The sequence below is a fragment of the Eretmochelys imbricata genome, chromosome 1 (assembly GCF_965152235.1).
Source record: "Eretmochelys imbricata isolate rEreImb1 chromosome 1, rEreImb1.hap1, whole genome shotgun sequence".
NCBI lineage: Eukaryota > Metazoa > Chordata > Testudines > Cheloniidae > Eretmochelys > Eretmochelys imbricata.
Genome location: NC_135572.1, coordinates 144642482 through 144661190, shown reverse-complemented (window position 1 = coordinate 144661190; position 18709 = coordinate 144642482). Strand labels below are relative to the sequence as shown.

The following is an 18709-nucleotide window of genomic DNA, read 5'->3' as shown; positions in this document are numbered from 1 at the left end:
TCTCCAGCTCACCCTTCGGAAAGCAGACTTCCTATTTTTCATGCACTGTTTTGGTGGACACCTTGAAGGCCACAAGGTTCAGAGTCCAGGGATCTTGTTTTAACATAACCCTGTTCTCTCAAGTAAAAGTACACCAACTAACACACATTAACTGCTGTGTCAGGGCTGTCCTTGCTCTAGGTCACAGAATACAGGCAATGGGGGCAACACTCTGGTCTTTGGGAAAACAAGCTTTCTAACACCAATCTTTCATCACATATTAGACTGTGCACCAGATACATGGGAAATGTATTCCACACTGTATTAAACATGCTCTGTTAGCATTATCTATTAGATCTAAATTAAAGCACATTTTCCCCACTATAAATAGTTAACTTAGATTTTAAATGTGTGACTTAAACCGGTCTCTTAAAGATTTAACTGTCATTAAATATAAGTGTCAATGAACTCAATTGTTGTTTATCAATTATAAATACATAGTATGGGCAATCCCAAGACCTTGTCAGGATCAGAATGCTGGGAGCACCGGTGCTAGCCCAGTGGGGGCCCTAAGCAGGAATATTTTTGGTGCCTCCCCCACACAACACATACTAATAATTAATGGGGGCTGGTGGGGCGTGAGCTGCTTGGGGCCCTAAGCAATTGTTTAGTTTGCTGATGCCTACTGACAGGACTGGCTGCCATGGTAACAAGGTTTCTCCACTGACCTAATTTCATAGCAGAAATTATTGAAAAAGAAGGAATATTCATCAAAGAACTAAAACCAAAATCAAATGTAACGTTTCATACATTGTATATGGGCTCAGTTAAAAAAATGGGAGAGAAAGTTAAAACAGAAAAATATAAGTAATCATTTTACAATATATGACAAGTTCTGATATGTGTTATATGAAGTAAAATAAGAGTATCATACAATCATTTGAAGTATAGACCTTCCTTCCTATACAGGAGTGATGGGTCTTTACTGAGTTACGTTTTATGGTCTCTGATATTCAGTGATGGAAAAATATCTTCCTGTGGTTTAGATGGGCTGAATGATTCAATTTAAACAGGAAATTCTTTCCTACATTATCCTGAACTATCTGATTTTGTGGCCAAAAAAACCTGAGCAGTTGACCATATCATCTCCCTCAACAATAGAATCAGCAGTAGGTCTTATCTCTCTCGACTCCTGCATTGGATGAAACAGGATGGTGAGCCTTGCTTTGGAAATCCTCTCCCCATGGGCCATGTAGTGATAAAGCTCAGTGACCTCTCTCTCTCTCAATATTTGGTCCACTACCCTAGAGGGAAGAAGTCAGACTTCCAGGACAATAATTGCCAGGATCACTTTTCTTTCCTTTTTGGAAGATTGAGGGGGCGAGAGAAAGAGAATGCTTTACCGACTGAAAACAACTGCTCATACAGGCAGAAGAGGGAAATGCCACCTGAAGAGGGAGTAGAGTAGAAGAAAACTGAAGTATAAATGCTATAGAACAGATGTGGCCAAATCGCGGCTCGTAAGCCACATGCAGCTCTTTTACAGTTAAGTGCGGCTCGTGGAGCCAACCACATCCCCATTCTCTGCCTATCAGGCTGGGGGCGGGGGCTCGAGGCTCTGCACAGGGTGGTGGGCCTTGGGGGTTCAGCCCCATGGGAGGTGCCTGTTGGGCCTAGGGGCTTCTGCCCTGTGTGGGGGGAGCTCAGGGTTGGAGCCCGGCCGGTGCTTCAGCCCCCTGGCCAGAATGCCTGGCTCTCAAACTTCTGAAGATCATCCTATGCTGCTCGGATGGTCAGTGAGTTTGGCCACCCCTGCTATAGAATTGCAACTGGCTTGTAGATTAGGAGACAATATAAGGTTCCGTTCATGGGAAAAATAGGTATGGGAAAATATGAAAGTGGAATATAGTATCAACTACAAACAGACATAGATTTTACAGTAGAATTCCTAGTGAGAAAGTGATTTAGAGGAAAGGAGTTCCCACACAGATTGGCAGCACAAGTATAATAGTAACACCTTCCCTACCCCCTGAACTTTGTAAAATCTCAGGGGAAATAGATGATGACAAAACTGGATAAGCAAAAGCCCCAATCCTGTAAGCACTGATGCACATGCTTAAGAATAAGTATGCTTGTCAGTGGTTGCAGGATTAGGTCCCATGTGAGAAGATATGGATTAAGTGGATCAGAGATAAGATATTAAATGGAATGATTGTATACAGAATTAGGAAAGATAGGAAGGCAGTTTTTAACTGGATTCACAGATGGAAAAGAAGCGACTGAAAAGGATACAGGAAATAATTTGCTCAAAATAGTCTAGATCTTACAAAGTTTAAAAGAGCAGGAGTTTAGGAAAACCATAAAAGGAGAAATTAAAATAGTGATGACAAAATGTGATTAAGGAACGAATAAGATATTTTATCAGATTCATGGTATGGATGAGTTCTGGCAATTTTCTGAGGGTGGTAAAAATCAGATTTCTAGACAAAAAGTGGTGCAGTAAGAAGAGAGACTGTAGTCAAGGACTAAACAATTCCTGATACTGGGAACAAACTTCAGGTTTGAATTAAAGAGACCATTCCATGTTGCTGACTATCCAAGAGGATTTTGTAGAAAAAGAGCACTTCTGTTTTTGAAGCATTTGGTATTAATCTAGAATTTGAAAGAGTCAAAAGAAGCAATAGTTAGAAAGATAGGCTATAGAAAGATGAGAGTGCAAGTCAACAGAGATGTAGATTGGGGTTCATTTGCACTGCAGGAGCATCTGAGGCTGGATCAAACAATGAGATACCCAAAAAGGGAAGCAGATGGTTGAGGTAGAGCCACTCAAATAACCTGAAGGAAAACAGTAATTTTCTCTGTACCAATGAGATTGTTCCATGCCAAACACATTACGTGTATGAACTAGATTGTAAGCTCTCAGGGGGAAGGCATATCTTCTTATTTGCTTACAAACAGCAAAGCAAACTAATGCAGTTCACCACCAAATACCACACAAGAACACGTTTGGTAGGAGAGTATTTAAAACATGAAGAGGAAAGTGCCCAAAATACCATTTTTTACTTTACATACTCAAGGCTAAAAACTGCATAAGAAACTGTACAGAACGAACAAGATGAGAAGAGGGGTATCTATGATTAAAGGCAAGTGAACTGTAGGTCATTAACCAACCCTCTTATTAAATAATGCCAGCCAAGTGGTACACTGGTTAGACCAACTTTTCAGTGATCCAATACATACAAAATGTATAAATCCTGTAAGAAGGAATCATACATAACAGAAGGGCCAAATCTGAAATGTATTCAGCATCCAGCAGCTCCCATTGTTCTTACTGGGAGCTACCGGGTGCTGAACATTTTTGTAAATCTGGCACAGAAGATATTACTGAAGAGGAATAGAATGACAGATGCCACTACTAAAGAGCAAAGTCTAAAATGAGTTAGTTGGCGACACCACACAAACAAATTTTGATTTCATTTTATTGTTACAGGACAAAAACAAACCTGTATAAAAGTCATTTTTTAAAAATCTGATACAAACTCACTTCCTATTTACGGGCAGTGCTCTGTAAGTGCTATAATACTGAAAAAAGTGGCTCAGCTAATTGGCTACTATTTGGTGTATATGCAGAACACTATATTCTAGTTAATTTAGATACTAAATATCTTTTACATTCATCTGTTTTAAAATGCTGCACTGTATATAGACAGTTATTTCCAAGCATATGGTGTTCAAAACACTCAAAGAAAAGTAATTTCCTACTCCAAAGTTAAGTTGCTAAAAATTAATAATAGTGAAGAATCAGCAGCATTTTCTCCTGATAAGTTTTGCCTACGCAGATTTCCTGATGATATCCAGTTTCTGTGATAGAAAAACTTCAAGAAGTTTTAATGTAGGAAAAAAGATTACTCTAGAAGAGAGATTAGAGGAGTGTAACTGCACTTACGTTCTGAAAAAATATTTTACCCTGACCCACAGATGCTTACCAAAGGTGCAGCTCTTGTTGGCTCCAAACTAGGCCTAGGTGCTGTTGAGTACATGTAGTTAAACAGTCGATCTATTTTTCTCAGAGGGACACCACCTCCTTGATCACTTATCTACAGAAAAAAGTCAAGGTTTTACTTGAACACTCAATATCTGCTCGGGAACAGAAAGTTCAAGCATCAAACACAAACAAAGCATTATTTGAATCACTTGTATAAACATTAATGCAAATGGAATGAGTGCCAGAACCTATACAGAGTTCATAATTTAGTCCTTGTAAAATTAAAGATAAATTTATCAAAAACATTACTAATGTGAGCATTTCTTTGAAAGTCAGTTCAGCAGTGTAAAAATATTATTAGTTTACCTTTATGGATAGATCTTCTTTCCCCAAAGTGACTAATGTTTTAATTGATGGATAGCCTTCTTTCCTACCTTCATGTAATTCCACGGTAGCTCTCATTGAGTTCTAAAGTTAAAACCATATGTTTTAGATTCTGATATATTCTTCACCTCAACTTTACCATAAATACTTTTAGTAACAATGTACAAATCGGATACATTTTCACTGTGTTATTCTGAAAAACTTGTGAATAAAACTGCCCTAAATTTGCATACATGGATACAGAAGAGGATATACCTGAGTGAACTCAAGATATACTTGACAGGAGGTCAACTGTCAATTTATTACATTTTTATATTGTATTACTTTACTGTAAAAGTAACTTAATATTTCTATTGGATACCTCACCATAAAAGCACAAAACAATACAGTAGAACCTCAGAGTTAGGAACACCAGAGTTACAAACTGACCAGTCAATCACAAACCTCATTTGGAATTGGAAGTACACATTCAGGCAGCAGCAGAGACAAAACAAAAACAACAAAAGAAGAAGCAAATATAGTACAATACTGTGTTAAATGTACACTACTAAAAAGATAAAAGGAAAGCAGCATTTTGCTTATGCATAGTATGCATATGCATTTCAAAGCTGTATTAACTCAATGTTCAGTTGTAAACTTTTGAAAGAATAATCATAACGTTTTGTTCAGTTACCAACATTTCAGAGTTACAAACAACCCCCATTTCCAAGATGTTTGTAACTCGGAGGTTCTACTGTAAAGAAATGTATTTCTACATTAAATTATTCATACATACCAAGACTGCCCACTTCCACAGTACAGAAATTAACACTTGTATTAGTCATACAGAGTAAATAAATCACTATACTTTGAAAATGACAAAGTGCAATAGAAGTATAGTAAAGCCTTGATGTTCCTGACCCACATCAAAACTGTTATGTTACAGACATTTAATCAATGCAATTTGCACTCACAGTACATCAGAAACTGAACACCATTTTTACAGCTACTACTGTGTGTTTGACTTTTATATTAGTGCACGAATGATATCATTTTAGAGTTTTATAAACACATCTACAGCATCACTCCACAAAGTCGCACCAACTCTGTCCTAGAGTAAGTCACATATCATATAGCTCATGACAGGACAGGGGAAAGATAGCAGTCGAGTACATGCACATTAATGGAGAACACAAAAAGAAAAATATATTCTTTGGAAAAACTCCACATTGCTTTCTACTGAATGTATTTGTTTTCTTTAATTTCTAAAATGTGTCAAATTATGCCTTTCTGGGAACTTGCACATTATTTCACAAAACATACAATTTTTGCACTGTAATGTCTCTCCTATTCTCTTTGCTTTACAGTTTAACTTGTCAGTTATTCTGAACATTAGTAAACAATTTTTTTAAAAGTTACACCATTCAAAAAGAAAACTGACATCCTTCAAGAGGGGCACTAGCATCCACCCAAATATCCCAGCCTTTAAACCATCCACTAAGGCAAAAATCCTGAGCAAAATAATAAGGTCTTGTACTGTACCATTAAGGGTAGTGTTAGAAATTTTACCACAAGCTGTTTTGAGTCAACCAGATACAGAAAGGAGTACAGTCATCACTGGAGTGTCAATGAGTGTTTGAAGTATGTGCGCTAGGGAAGGGCACAAGGGCTAACTTTCATCACATCACTCCAAACTTTCAGAAACAAAAAGTATGAGAACACGAGGAAGAATTACTTTTGCAAACATTATGACTGAGAAGAACCTTAACTACAACATACAATTACAATCAGAGCATTAATAAATCTTACCTACCTTGAACAACTCAAATAGCATATGAAACAGATGTGAGGGTACGTAGACTACTTGAATAGGCTTGCTTGGAGATTTAGCTAGAAATAAATAAAACTTAGCTAAAAAAAAAATTTCAACATATTCCCCTTGTGGTATCACAGTTCACTCCATCTACTGCAGTAAGCTGAATTTGTAACAAATAAAGACAACTGTATAACTATGTTCTCTCTCACTTTCCAAATGTGTAATAGTGGAACTTGAAAACATACTTTACAATTAAACACAGAATGCAGTCATATCAGAAGATAAGTAGAATCAGGCCTGGTAATTACCTACACAAGATAACTTGAAGGAAAGCAAAGGCAGCTGCTGGAAATGATATCTGATTCATCATGCAGCACTTTCCCCTCAGCATCAAGTATTAAACAAATGCTCCTCTATGTTAGGGTGCTCCTCCCACTGGAATCACTTTATTTAACTAATCAACTTCTTTGCTGCCCTAGAAGGGAGAGGAATTAGGAGGGCAAGGAAAGAGACCTCTTTGTATATGATATTTGAATCCTGCAGTAACTCAATTTAAAATCTTATCTATTGACTAAACAACAGCTAGCAAGTATACTTGTTCTATTAAACTTCTATACCCCCCTCCCCTGTATTTCCTGGAGCACTTAAAATAAAATGAACTTCCTATTACCATTGAACTCTTCAACTTCCAACTCTGGTGCAACCAGATAGTACTGCTCACACAACATCTTAGCTGTTTCATAAGCATCTGTGAAAGAATAAAAGAGCATACTTTATCGTGAATTCTGCATTTATGCAAAAAGGCTAGCAATGTTCATTCAGCATCTCAAAACAACAAGGTTGCAAGCAGATATCTGACTTTTTAGGCACTGGCTTACAAGTCTGAAATCAGTGTGCATTTTCACTGTTATTTTTACTGTGTATCTATGTTCCCATCCCCCAAGAAAGGGCACATTATCTTAAAAAGGATTTACTATCCGAAGTACTGAGTTATAAGGGTTGTGCAAGTAGAGGCACACAACAGTCATCTTGCCTTGGAAATTTATAGTAGTATGAGAGCATACTTAATAGCACACAACAGGGAAAAAGGCATCCTTAGGACAAGGGCCAAGGGGTGGGTTACAAGATCTAGCAACTCTGGAATGGTTTAAACTGAGTAGGTAAAAGTAGTTGAGTATAGGCCAGCTGCCGTTCACTAAGCCTGCCTTCAATTGTTTTTTTATTTAGAAAAGATACAGTCTGACAGTTTCTCCTACTGTATCCATGTGCTGTGTTGCCAGAATGCTTCAAATCCTCTGGAAGGATAGAATGTTATAACATACGTTTGGGGACGCTGGAGCCCAAAGAGGGCACAATCAAGATTGCAAGGTGGGATTGGTGTGTACCATAACCCTGTATTTAAGAGATTTAAGCACAGGTGCACCTTGACATTCTGGAAGGGTACAAGGCACTATAGGCCAACCTTAAATCTGAATTTACAAAGTTTTTAGCCCATGAACTTCCCCGTTTTTTTGAGTAAGTGGTGATAGTGCGGGGGTCATGGTTGCAGGACACCTGTGGTGGGGGAGTACAAAGCCTTCCTGGGAACACCTCACTGCCACTCAACTACCAGTTCTGTTCTCCTCCTGGCCCCTTCATGCCCCCAGTAGGATTGGAAGGACTTGGAGAAAGGAAGAGGGGGGCAGCGAGGAGCATACATATCACCTGCAGTCAGCAAAACGGAGTGGAACGAAGCCCCAAACTTTGTACTCCAATTTGGGGGGCTAGTTTAGAGTGAGGGGGTCTATGCACAAAACTCTACAAACAGGAGGATTGCAAAGGTGTGAATATGCTTATTCATCTCAATGGGATGTTCTCAGATGAAGGAGAACACCCATGAAGATGAATACAGTCTGATACAATAACTCTGAGAGGGGGTAATTGATGATTTCATCTCAATGAGTGTTCTCCTCCCTCTCTTCCCCAAAATCTACCCCAGCTTCTGCGGTGGAATACCAATTTTCAGGGCAATATAACTATGCAAGTGGGTTTTAGAGCCGTTTGAATAATAAAGTGAACTCCTTATTGGGGGAGTTGAGGCAGGGCTTATCTGAGGAACCCTTTCCCCAAATGACTCCAAATTCACAACCAGTAGTATATACCTTTGGCTTTAATATGGCACAGCAATATTATGATAGTCCAGTACCACCACCATAGGTAGGGCTGCACCAAGATTTCCTTTTTAACAGGTGTAAAAAAAAAAAATCCTACAAAAATTATCTTTTTAAAATATTTATTGTAGTTTGTACATTGCTTGATATTAGTAGTTTATATCATTTGAGGTTTGTTCTGACTATTTTAAGAAGGGCTAAGCGACCGAATTTTTTTTAACGGCTTACATTTTCTTCAAATCCCTTTGTCATAGGGAAAAAAATGGTTATTTATCTTACTTACAGATGTGGTGTCCATATGTAGTCCTCTCAGTGTACATGGGAATCTTTTGGCCAGCAGCCTGCATTGGCCCATCCCTACATCCTGTGTGTCCTTGCCCCCGCTCCCAAGGGCATAAAAGAACAGAGCAGGGCCAACTGCCTTTCACTTCCTTTGCCAAAACAGAATCCAGGTGTTAAAGGACTCTGTACCAGAAGGGAAGGAGGGCGGGTCACAGAATACATATGGACAACACAACTCAAAAAGAACCAGTTATGTAAGACATCTTTTTTTCTTCTTTGAGTGGTTGTCTACACACACACACTTTCCACTCTTGGTGACTTTCGAGAAGTAACCTGATGCTAAGAAGTGAATGCTCAGAGCCTATTTAAATAGAGATTGTAATACAGCTCTGCCAAAATGGACAGCTGGCTCTATGTGTCTTTACAGGGGAATAGTGTTTATGGAATGCATGCACAGAACTCCAGGTGGCTTCTCCATGAATTTCAGAAATCAGGACACTTCTGAAAGAAGCGGCATGAGCCCTTGTGGAGTGAGCTTTAACTTGACTAGTAGACTTTAATCTATCTACCTGGTAGCATTTTAATAAACTCTGATATCCACTTAGATATTTTTTGGATGATACAGCCTGACCTGTAATCCCTTCTGCAAAGGCAATAAACAATCTAGAAAGAGTGCTCTTAACACATTCAGAGAGTGGAGCTTCACTTTACTGTCACTAGAGTGAAAGAAAAACATGTAAGCGAACAGTTCTGGAGGTCTAAGAGAAACCTTGTCCTTGTGAAAAACAGTTTCCAATAGGGCTGCCATGAATGCTTATAATTCTCCTTTGAGCTGATGTAATCACACTAAGAATTCAAAAGCCAACCCCTCTCTCCCCAGTCTCTCTCCCAAAATCAACCCAGCTAAAACCACATTGTTAAGGAAAAGTTAGCACATGTGACTTCATTTTGGTTTGGGGCCCACCATTGTTTAAATGCCAGCACATCATACACCAGGAGGAGTGATTCTTAGATACTGAATTCCTGTGAAAATCCTTTTCCTTGTCTCCAGCCTGCCTTGACTCCCAGTATCTGGTTTTTGTTAATCTCTAACTCCCTGTCTCTTGGCCTTGATGTGGGGTCTCCCATTCTGATAATAAAAGTTACTGATGCATGGCTTTAGGACCATGTTGTGTAATTAACATACTGGTATAGCACGAGGAATGCACCAAGCAGGGATAGGTGGTAGATAAGACAAGGGTTTGTTTATTGGCTAAGGTTTCCGATGCATGAGGGCAACATGCTTTGCTAAAAAGTATATAACCTTTGTATAATCTGTATTCAGGGTCCCCCCGTGGCTAGCAGGGGGGCACCACGCTCGAGCGTAATAAACTTAGTGTCTTTTGGGAACTCTGCAGTTGTGGACTTTGTTTCTGTGCCTTAGCCTAGATTGGAACTGTGCGTGTCCTACCAGGTGTAATTCGCAGCACTGGTGTGCGTGTCCTACCAGGTGTAATTCGCAGCACTGGTGTGCGTGTCCTACCAGGTGTAATTCGCAGCATTTGTGTGCGTGTCCTACCAGTTGTAATTCGTAACAGTTTTGGCGACCCAGATGGGACTCTAGGCTCGCCCCAACAAGCGAGACTACACTCCTCCTCTCGGACAGCTCCAGCCGGCACAGGGTGAGTTCACCGTTGAGAACTCCGGGGGGGGGGGTGGTATGAGCCGTCGCTTAGGCGATAAGGTGGCACATTTTGTGTTCTTTTGGTAGCCCATTATGGGTTCTGGGCAGAGTGTAAGTAAGGGGACCCCTTTGGCTGAAATTCTCGAGAATTGGGGGAATATTTCTGGCACCCATGGGTTAGGTACGAGAAAAGCTGTTATTTTATGTAAGGTTGAGTGGCCAGCACTAACAACTCAAACATCTGTTAAATGGCCACCGGATGGGTCCTTTGCTGGGGATACATTAACAGCGCTTAGAAGGAGGCTGGAGGACAAAGCTCCAGCCCAGATGGATTATTGGTATGTATGGGACAACTGGGCTTATGCGCATGCAAAAGGACATCCTCTTTCCTCCTCCTTTTCTTATTCATCTCAGGGGTCTCCAGCCCCGCTCTGTGCTATGCCTGCTTCTGCCCCTCCTCCAGCTTACCCTCGGCTTTCTGACTTATGCCCGTCACCTCCTTGCTTGCCAATTAGCCGTGCTTTCTGTCCAGGTGACAAGCCTCATGTGGGGAGGACTTGGGTAGCCCTTGTAAGTAAAAATATTTAAGAAAAGAGACCAGGAGGGCTGGGGGCTAGTTAAGAAGCCCACCCTCCTTGTTAATTTGGTAGTGAAACAAAGCTGGTGCTCATGGAAGGGACAGTTCAGAGAAAAAAACAGAATCGGGCCCAAGCGGGCAGGCAACAGATAGAGATTGGAAAACAGGTTGGAAACTTGAAGGTCATAGTAAAAAAAAAAGGAGTAAATAATTACAGGAATGGAAAACGTAAATCCTGGAATAATACTTGAAATGGTAAAATCTAAGTTAATTGGGTGTCATTTTGGGAAATAAGCAAGTAATTTAAGAAAGGAAAGTAAGAAGTTAACTCTAGTTGCTGGAAAGAATTAAGCAGTTGAACTTTGTAAAATACTGGAAAGAAAAAGAATTCTTGGTTTCTTTGCAGTCATTCTGGAAAAAAATGGGCCCTTTTCCAAAGAAATGCAATCATACAGTGCTACTTAATTAATATCTTATTAGGTTCCAAGGGGCTACAATAGGTGGTGTCTTCCTTTTCAGGTCGCTGTGTGTTTGACAGCAGAAGTTAAAAGTAAAAGGCAATCAAAAGTCTGGTAAAGTTTATTGTGCCCTTTTTAAAGTAAAAATCTTTAACCTGTGAATCCAAAAGCAAGCCGGAAAGCATTTGTTTTAATGTAAATTACCTAACTGATAAGGTAGAGGCCACTGAAACCTGGGCTGCCTATAAAACAAATACAAGAAAATATGGGTAATTCCTCTGTTTTGCCTGCAATTAACAAAGGTATTTGTATAAAAAGGAAATATTTTAAGTAATGACTGGCTGCCCAAAAGGGGTAAATCTGTGGGTTTTTTTTGTCTTTCAGAAAATCAGAAAAAACTGATGCCAGCTGAAAAGCAATTCAACATCTCATGAATTTCCTGGCACAATAGGAATTCTGTTCTGTGTTCTATGTCCTGTCTTGTGGTGTTTGTCTTGTGGCCAAAATTGCTGTGTTTAATTTTTCATAGAACAGTTTAGTTTAAAACTAAATAAAAGGGTTAAATCAAAATGCAAATACTGGTTTTATTCAACTTGGAATACAAAGTGTTTGAATAATATCAAAAAATGTAATATACTAAAGTTTAATACATTTGCTTAAGTAAAAAAAAAAAAAAAAAATTTCATTGGCCAGATCTTTTAATTGAAAAAATTGTTGTTAAAATTTGCACACCAACAGTCTTTAAAAGCAAGGACATGAAAGGTTAACCCACTCCCCATATTATACATGAAATCCTTCTGGCTACCTCACATTTCTAGCCAGAGGGCTGGGAAGGGAGGAAAGCTATTGGACACCAAAGGTTGTACCAAGTGAACTCCTCAAAAGTGGGTGTGCTTGTCCTGGCTTGTTGCTCCAAAGCTCTGTAATAAAGTCATTTTCCTAGAAGGGTGTATGTGGCATACATTATACAATAAGACTAAAGTGCTGTATAATGGGCAATGTACATGTGCTCCTTTTTAAACAAAAATGTATAAGTAAAAAGTAAAAATTTCCTTTGCAGGTTAATAAAAGCCAAAAAAAAAAAAAAATAAATAAAACAAAGGACGAGCTAATTCAACGCTGTAGCTGGCAGGCTCGGTCCAAAAATAAGACACTGGCCTGCCCAAGGACACTACTCACAGCTAGGATTTGGCTAACAGCCAAGAAAGAGGGGGGCTTAAATGTGCCCAAGCAGCTGTGAGATCTGCAACACACTGCCAGACATTAATGAAATGTGTTAGGTCTCTGTATTTACAGGTAAAAGAAGTCCTGTTTCAAGAATCCTGAGCAAACCTGCCATTTGTTAAAACCAGGTGACTGGGTCTACATAAAGGTCCATCAACAAAAGACTACTCTGGCCCCATGCTGAAAAGGCCCTTATTAAGTCCTGCTAACTACCAACACCGCTGTGAAGTGCCAAGGACTGACTGCCTAGACCCATGCTTCTTACTGCAAAAAGACCCCCCCACCTCGAGATGACTTCACTTCGACTACTGATCAGCCTGTCCCTCCTTCTGGGTTTTTTTTCTCTTTCCTCCTTTTAAACAGCAAAAAAAAAAAAAAAAAACAAGGTAAAGTGCTAGTAACCTCTCCCTTGTCCACTGACAAAGCTAACCTGCATTCAGTATTTGCTAAAAAAAAAAAAACAAAAAACCAAAGCACTACAGGGTAATGTGCTAGTGACCTCTCCCCTGTATAATGCAAAACCATGACTGTTCCAAAAAAAACCCGCCTGCTCTGCTAAAACAACCAAAATCCAAGGATTCCTGACTACAAAAGACACTGAGAATTGGCCTTGATGGCAAAGACGGAGCATTGTACATTGGCAGGGAAAAAGTTGCGGAATGGGTGGGGTGGGTTTATTTCAGAGGCTGGAACCTGTGCTTGTAGGCAAGTATAAATACCAACAATGCCTTACAGCCACAAACATTACTCCCACCATCTGCCACCACTCCTTTGCAGGTAAAGGTTCCTGGATCCATCATAGCTACGTTAAGTTGGCGCTGGGACCCCCACCTGATCCTGACAAGCCATTGGATGAGCCACTTCACAAATGAACACCACAACCAACCCATGGACTAAGCTTTCCAGCTACTGGGACCTTCACAGCCCACCAGGACTCTTTGTGTTCCTGTTTATTGGACTTACATTGGGGGTAGTGTTTTTTGTATGGTACAGGGGAGGATGTCGACATTGGTATGGTTTGCCTGGGGGGGGGTCCTCTCCCTATTCCCAAGTCCAGTACAAGGATGGGAGGGCAATAGCTTCTTGAATTTAACCCATGCTATCAAACAGGGTGTAAATCGAACGCAGTGTTGGATTTGTATTCGTACCCCCACATATTTAGGTCAGGGGGTCCCGTTGGTAGGGGTACCTATCCCCCTTAATCGAACACTCCAAGCTAAGCTATGGGCAAACACTACATTCAACTGGAATGTTACAATACAAATATGGTCTATTGATATCGTGGCCCAGGGTAATTATACTTTATCTGTGTCACGACGTAAGGGCATAAAAAATACAGTTTTTGTAGGGAATTTTGTAGGGTGCAAGGACACCACCCAAATCAGCTCTGGTGCGGGAGGCCCCTCTACCTACTCCAGAACCCCGTGGCCGGTCCCCGAGGGGTCTGGCTGGTATTGGTTATGTAATCACACAGCCTATAAGGTTCTCCCAGCAGTATAGTGTGGTACATGTACCTTAGGGGCTATAGTATCCGCCGTGACAGTACACCAGAACCTGACCCGGGGAGAGATCCGCAATCTAGTATGGAGGGACCGACAAAATATTCCTTTAAACCCCCTTTCTTATCGGCCCAAAGGCTTTCACTCCTTTGTGCGTTGGTTTCTGCCATGGTTGGAAGTAAGTGAGCTGAAAAAACTTATAGTTAACATTTCAGCTGCTTTGGAACTAATGGCAAATGCTCTCTCTGCCCTTCAAATTGAAGTCACCCAGCTATCCCAAACTACATTGCAAAACCGCCTAGCCCTGGATTATTTCCTTGCAAATCAGGGCGGGGTTTGTGCTCTGGACAATTCAAGCTGTTGTGTATTTGTAAATCAGCACCACAGGGTGAAAACTGACATCCACATCCTCAAGCAACAGGCAGCCCTATTCCACCACATCAGCCTCGACACTACCAACGCCGGATTCCAGGAGGTCTGGGACTGGCTCACATCATGGCTACCGGATGTGGGGACTTGGGGACGGCGTATTTTGTATTTACTTTTTTTTGACTGTTATTGTTTTTGCATTATTTTTGTATGCCTACAATGCTGCAGTATGCGCTGTCGGCAGTTGCTAACCCTGCAGCGCGGTTACTCAGCCCCAATATAGCTTACTGACATACAAAAAAAAAAAGGGAGGACTGTTAAGGAAAAGTTAGCACACGTGACTTCATTTTGGTTTGGGGCCCACCATTGTTTAAATGCCAGCACATCATACACCAGGAGGAGTGATTCTTATATACTGAATCCCTGTGAAAATCCTCCTCCTTGTCTCCAGCCTGCCTTGACTCCCAGTATCTGGTTTTTGTTAGTCTCTAACTCCCTGTCTCTTGGCCTTGATGTGAGGCCTCCCATTTTGATAATAAAAGTTACTGATGCATGGCTTTAGGACCATGTTGTGTAATTAACATACTGGTATAGCACGAGGAATGCACCAAGCAGGGATAGGTGGTAGATAAGACAAAGGTTTGTTTATTGGCTAAGGTTTCCAATGCATGAGGGCAACATGCTTTGCTAAAAAATATATAACCTTTGTATAATCTGTATTCAGGGTCCCCCCCGGCTAGCAGGGGGGCACCACGCTCAAGCGTAATAAACTTAGTGTCTTTTGGGAACTCTGCAGTTGTGGACTTTGTTTCTGTGCGTGACCTATCAGGTATAATTCGCAGCATTGGGTGCGTGTCCTACCAGGTGTAATTCGCAGCATTGGTGTGCGTGTCCTACCAGGTATAATTCGTAACAACATTAAGGTCCCAGGAGGAAGGAGATTCACATATATTGGAGGGAACACATGCGTTAAGACCTTGAGGACCCTAGTCACTTTAAGGTGTGATGATCTAGCGTGATCCTGTATTGGCGGATGGTGAGTTTTCATATTTGCTAGATGAACTCTTACAGAGCTAACAGAGTCCTAATCTCTTTAAGGAGAAGAGATAATCCAAAATTGTAGAAACATCAGACTCTGTGAGGGAGAGGTGATGCTGCTCTGTTCAAATAATGATTTTTCTTCCCACCTGACCACAAACAAATCTTGTGGAGACTTGTCTATTGTAAATCAAAATGGATCAAGATTTCACCATGTTGGTTATCCAGCCAGCATCTAGGCTGAGAGGTGCAGCGAAGCTGGGTGTGGCTGAAGGATGAAGAAGTTACTCACCTTGTACACTAACAATGGTTCTTTGAGATGTGTGTCCCTAAGTGTGCTCCACTGTAGCTGTGCTTGCATGCTTGCACGACCGATCAGAGAACTTCAGTAGCAGTGTCCATTAGGCCCACACGCGCTGTCTCCCCTCGTGCCCTACCACAAGGCTAGTCAGCACACGTAGGCTAACCCCTCTCAGTTCCTTCTCAACTGCCCCTGGCTAGAAACAGAGGTATTCACAGTCCATGAGGACCACTGCTTTCAATTTGCATCTCTATAGTTAGTCTCCTAGCTCTTAGTTGTAGTTCTAATTTTTCCCGTTTTCTTATCTTTTCTCCCTAAAAATCAAAAATAAAAACATTTCCCCCCCCTCCTTTTTCCTTGTAGGGAATCCTTCCCCCAATGGGATGTGCCCAGGTCACCGGGCTTCAAGAAGTGCCTCTCTCTTGCAAAGAAGAGATCCCAGTCACAGACAAGCACTCCCAGTGCATTCACTGCTTTGGGAAAGACCACATTCAACAAAAGTGTGGTCTCTGCCAACAACTCAGGCCCTGGTCTCATAAGGACAAATTGCTCAGATAGAAGATTATCTTCATGGAGCCAGCTCTCCGGACCCGCGCCACGAGTTACCTGGCAGATGTGAGTCTTCAGCCCAGAGCCTTTAGATGTTGAGGCCTGAGGGGAAGAAACAAGCCACTGACTCCTCTCACAAATAACTGAAAAAGAGAGAGTGGGAAGTCCCCTACAAGGAACCCTGAGATAGCCGCAAATGCTTTCTGGTACACTCGATGCAGACGGTACCTTCTCAGACCAGTACCCATGGCTCATGGAAGTCCTCAGTGGCAGGCACCATTGACAAGCCCATGGTCCCAATGGGCACAGGCACTGAGTCAATGGCACCGAAGGACATGAGTCAGCACTCCTCTAAAAAGACGTTGCTGGTACATGATCCTACATTGATACTGTCATCAACACCTCATTAGGCACCAGAGCGACCAGTATGGTCAAGATCTCCATCCATCCCGGTACCATCAATGGAATCAAATTGGTTGGTACTGATGGAATTCTAACCCTCTAGGGACCTCCGTGTATCAGATGTTCTGCAGTCTCCTCGGTACCAAGACCTTCAGACAGAGTCTTCACCCGGCATGGCAATCTTCCTGACTGCCCCCTCACATTCCTCCGCTCTCTAGTGAGGGCTCCGATTGCAAACCTGAGGAGGTGGCATCACAGTACTCATCCCAGGATCTTTACAGTGCCCAATATCAACAGTAGTAATACTGGCAATATTGGACTGTATATTGCCACTGTGCCTCTTGAGCTTCCAGTCCAATCCTCAAGGCGCACCTCTTCAGCCGTGGCTTCCAGAGCTTCAGAACCTCTGGAAAAAATAATGGAAGATCACGAGAGCACTGTAGAGGAAAAAGTGACCCCAAGGACCATATCCTCCTAATCCCTGGATAAGGCTGCCTGCCTCTCCTGCCATCTCTGGCAGATGACTTTTGCCTCTTCCAGGACATGGCGAAGAGAGTGACAGACACTCTCCAAATATCACCAGAGGAAGTCAAGGACACCCACCATCACCTCCTTGACATACTCCACTCATCCTCTTCCTCAAAGATTCCCCTACTATTAATGAGGCCATTCTAGACCTGGCAAGAATCATTTGGCAGACCTCAGCATTGTTGGCACCTACTTGCAAGCGGGCAGACAATAAATATTATGGCCCAGCGTGGGAGACTTCTTCCACCCTCCACACAATTCCATCGTGGTGGACATGGTTAATTCCCACAGCCATCAACACCAGATGAGGTCCACTGTCTATGATAGGGACTGGAAGCATTTGGAAGCATGAACTTGAAGCTTTGCTGGTTCATACGCTGCTGGGCAGCAGTGACCACAAGTGATCCAGGTGTTGGGTGAGTATAAAAATATTCAGATCTCGAAGAGGGAACTTATTACTACCTATCAGCTTTCTTAGACATTGGCGGTATGGTGGGTGATGTATGTCACAAAATGTGTGCATGTTCTAACAGACCATCATTAACTGGCATTGCCATTCTTTCCAATAATGAAGTAAGCAGGATGTCTAGACATGCGATTTTTCGTGTACAACCTGTACCCGCATCTCTAATGTTTCAGCCATTCTTCTGAGGAGATCCTGAAAAGTTTTGTAGTTATCTGGATGTGATGGTGTCGATGATTGTAGACTCTATATGGGAGGGCAATTTGTCTCTGGAGTGGATGGAGGAAGGCTTTCTAACATCTGGAGAGACCCCGGGAGCTCAGTGAAGGCAGGGGTGCGGTCCATAGGCAAACTGTGTATGGAGCCGAAAAGGGGATTGGAGAGTACCAGATAGAACATCTCTCCCTATAATCCCTATGGTTATGTTGATACACATATACCCTAAATTCTCTGACTGAAGTATAGTAGATTCAGGAGTCATTAGGAGAAGCCTCCATACTCTGGTCTGAGGCTGATAAGGAAAAGAAATACTTCTCTAATGGTGGAGCAGGAGTCCCTGTAATTTCTTTGGGGACATCCCTTATAAACACCATATGTGCACTCTGTGCCAAGCTTCTAATACAACTTGGTACCGACGTGGGACAATGACTTGGAAAGCAGAAATTGCTGCAGCATGTGTCAAAGAGGCAGGATCCCAGGAACTGATAGCAGAGCCAATGCTTATCAAGGAACTCTTGGAAGAAGACTGCTCAGATTTGGGTGGATCTGGTTTACCAGATCAGAGGCTGGTCTCAGATTTATCCAAGAGGAAAAGAGTTTCAGTGAGCTTTTCTTGTTTTCTGAATTTATTATGAAAATGAACAACCAACAGAACAAGTGCTCATGATGTGCCGCTCACTGAATATAAAAATAAACATTTTAAGTGGCCACAATTAAGTGGTATAGCTGTCTTGTCTTGCTTACAATACTTAGCAATACTTAAAACTGCTTGGAGATTTTTGTTCAGCCACGAAGATTGAAGCCCCAGTCCCAGATAACAGAAAAAAGTGTTTCAAAGCATTAC

The 18709-nt window shown here is 41.6% G+C and overlaps 1 protein-coding gene across 1 annotated transcript in view; it reads right to left on the bottom strand.

Moving 5' to 3' along the window:
* PDK3 (pyruvate dehydrogenase kinase 3) overlaps window positions 1-18709 on the bottom strand; it is an 87222-nt gene that overhangs the window by 6731 nt on the left and 61782 nt on the right. The window contains exons 6-9 of the mRNA XM_077816960.1: window positions 6814-6891; window positions 6141-6217; window positions 4331-4432; window positions 3966-4076 (exon numbers count right to left, since the gene is read on the bottom strand). Of these exons, the coding sequence (XP_077673086.1) occupies window positions 3966-4076; window positions 4331-4432; window positions 6141-6217; window positions 6814-6891 (368 nt within the window). The remainder of the gene's footprint in view (window positions 1-3965; window positions 4077-4330; window positions 4433-6140; window positions 6218-6813; window positions 6892-18709) is intronic.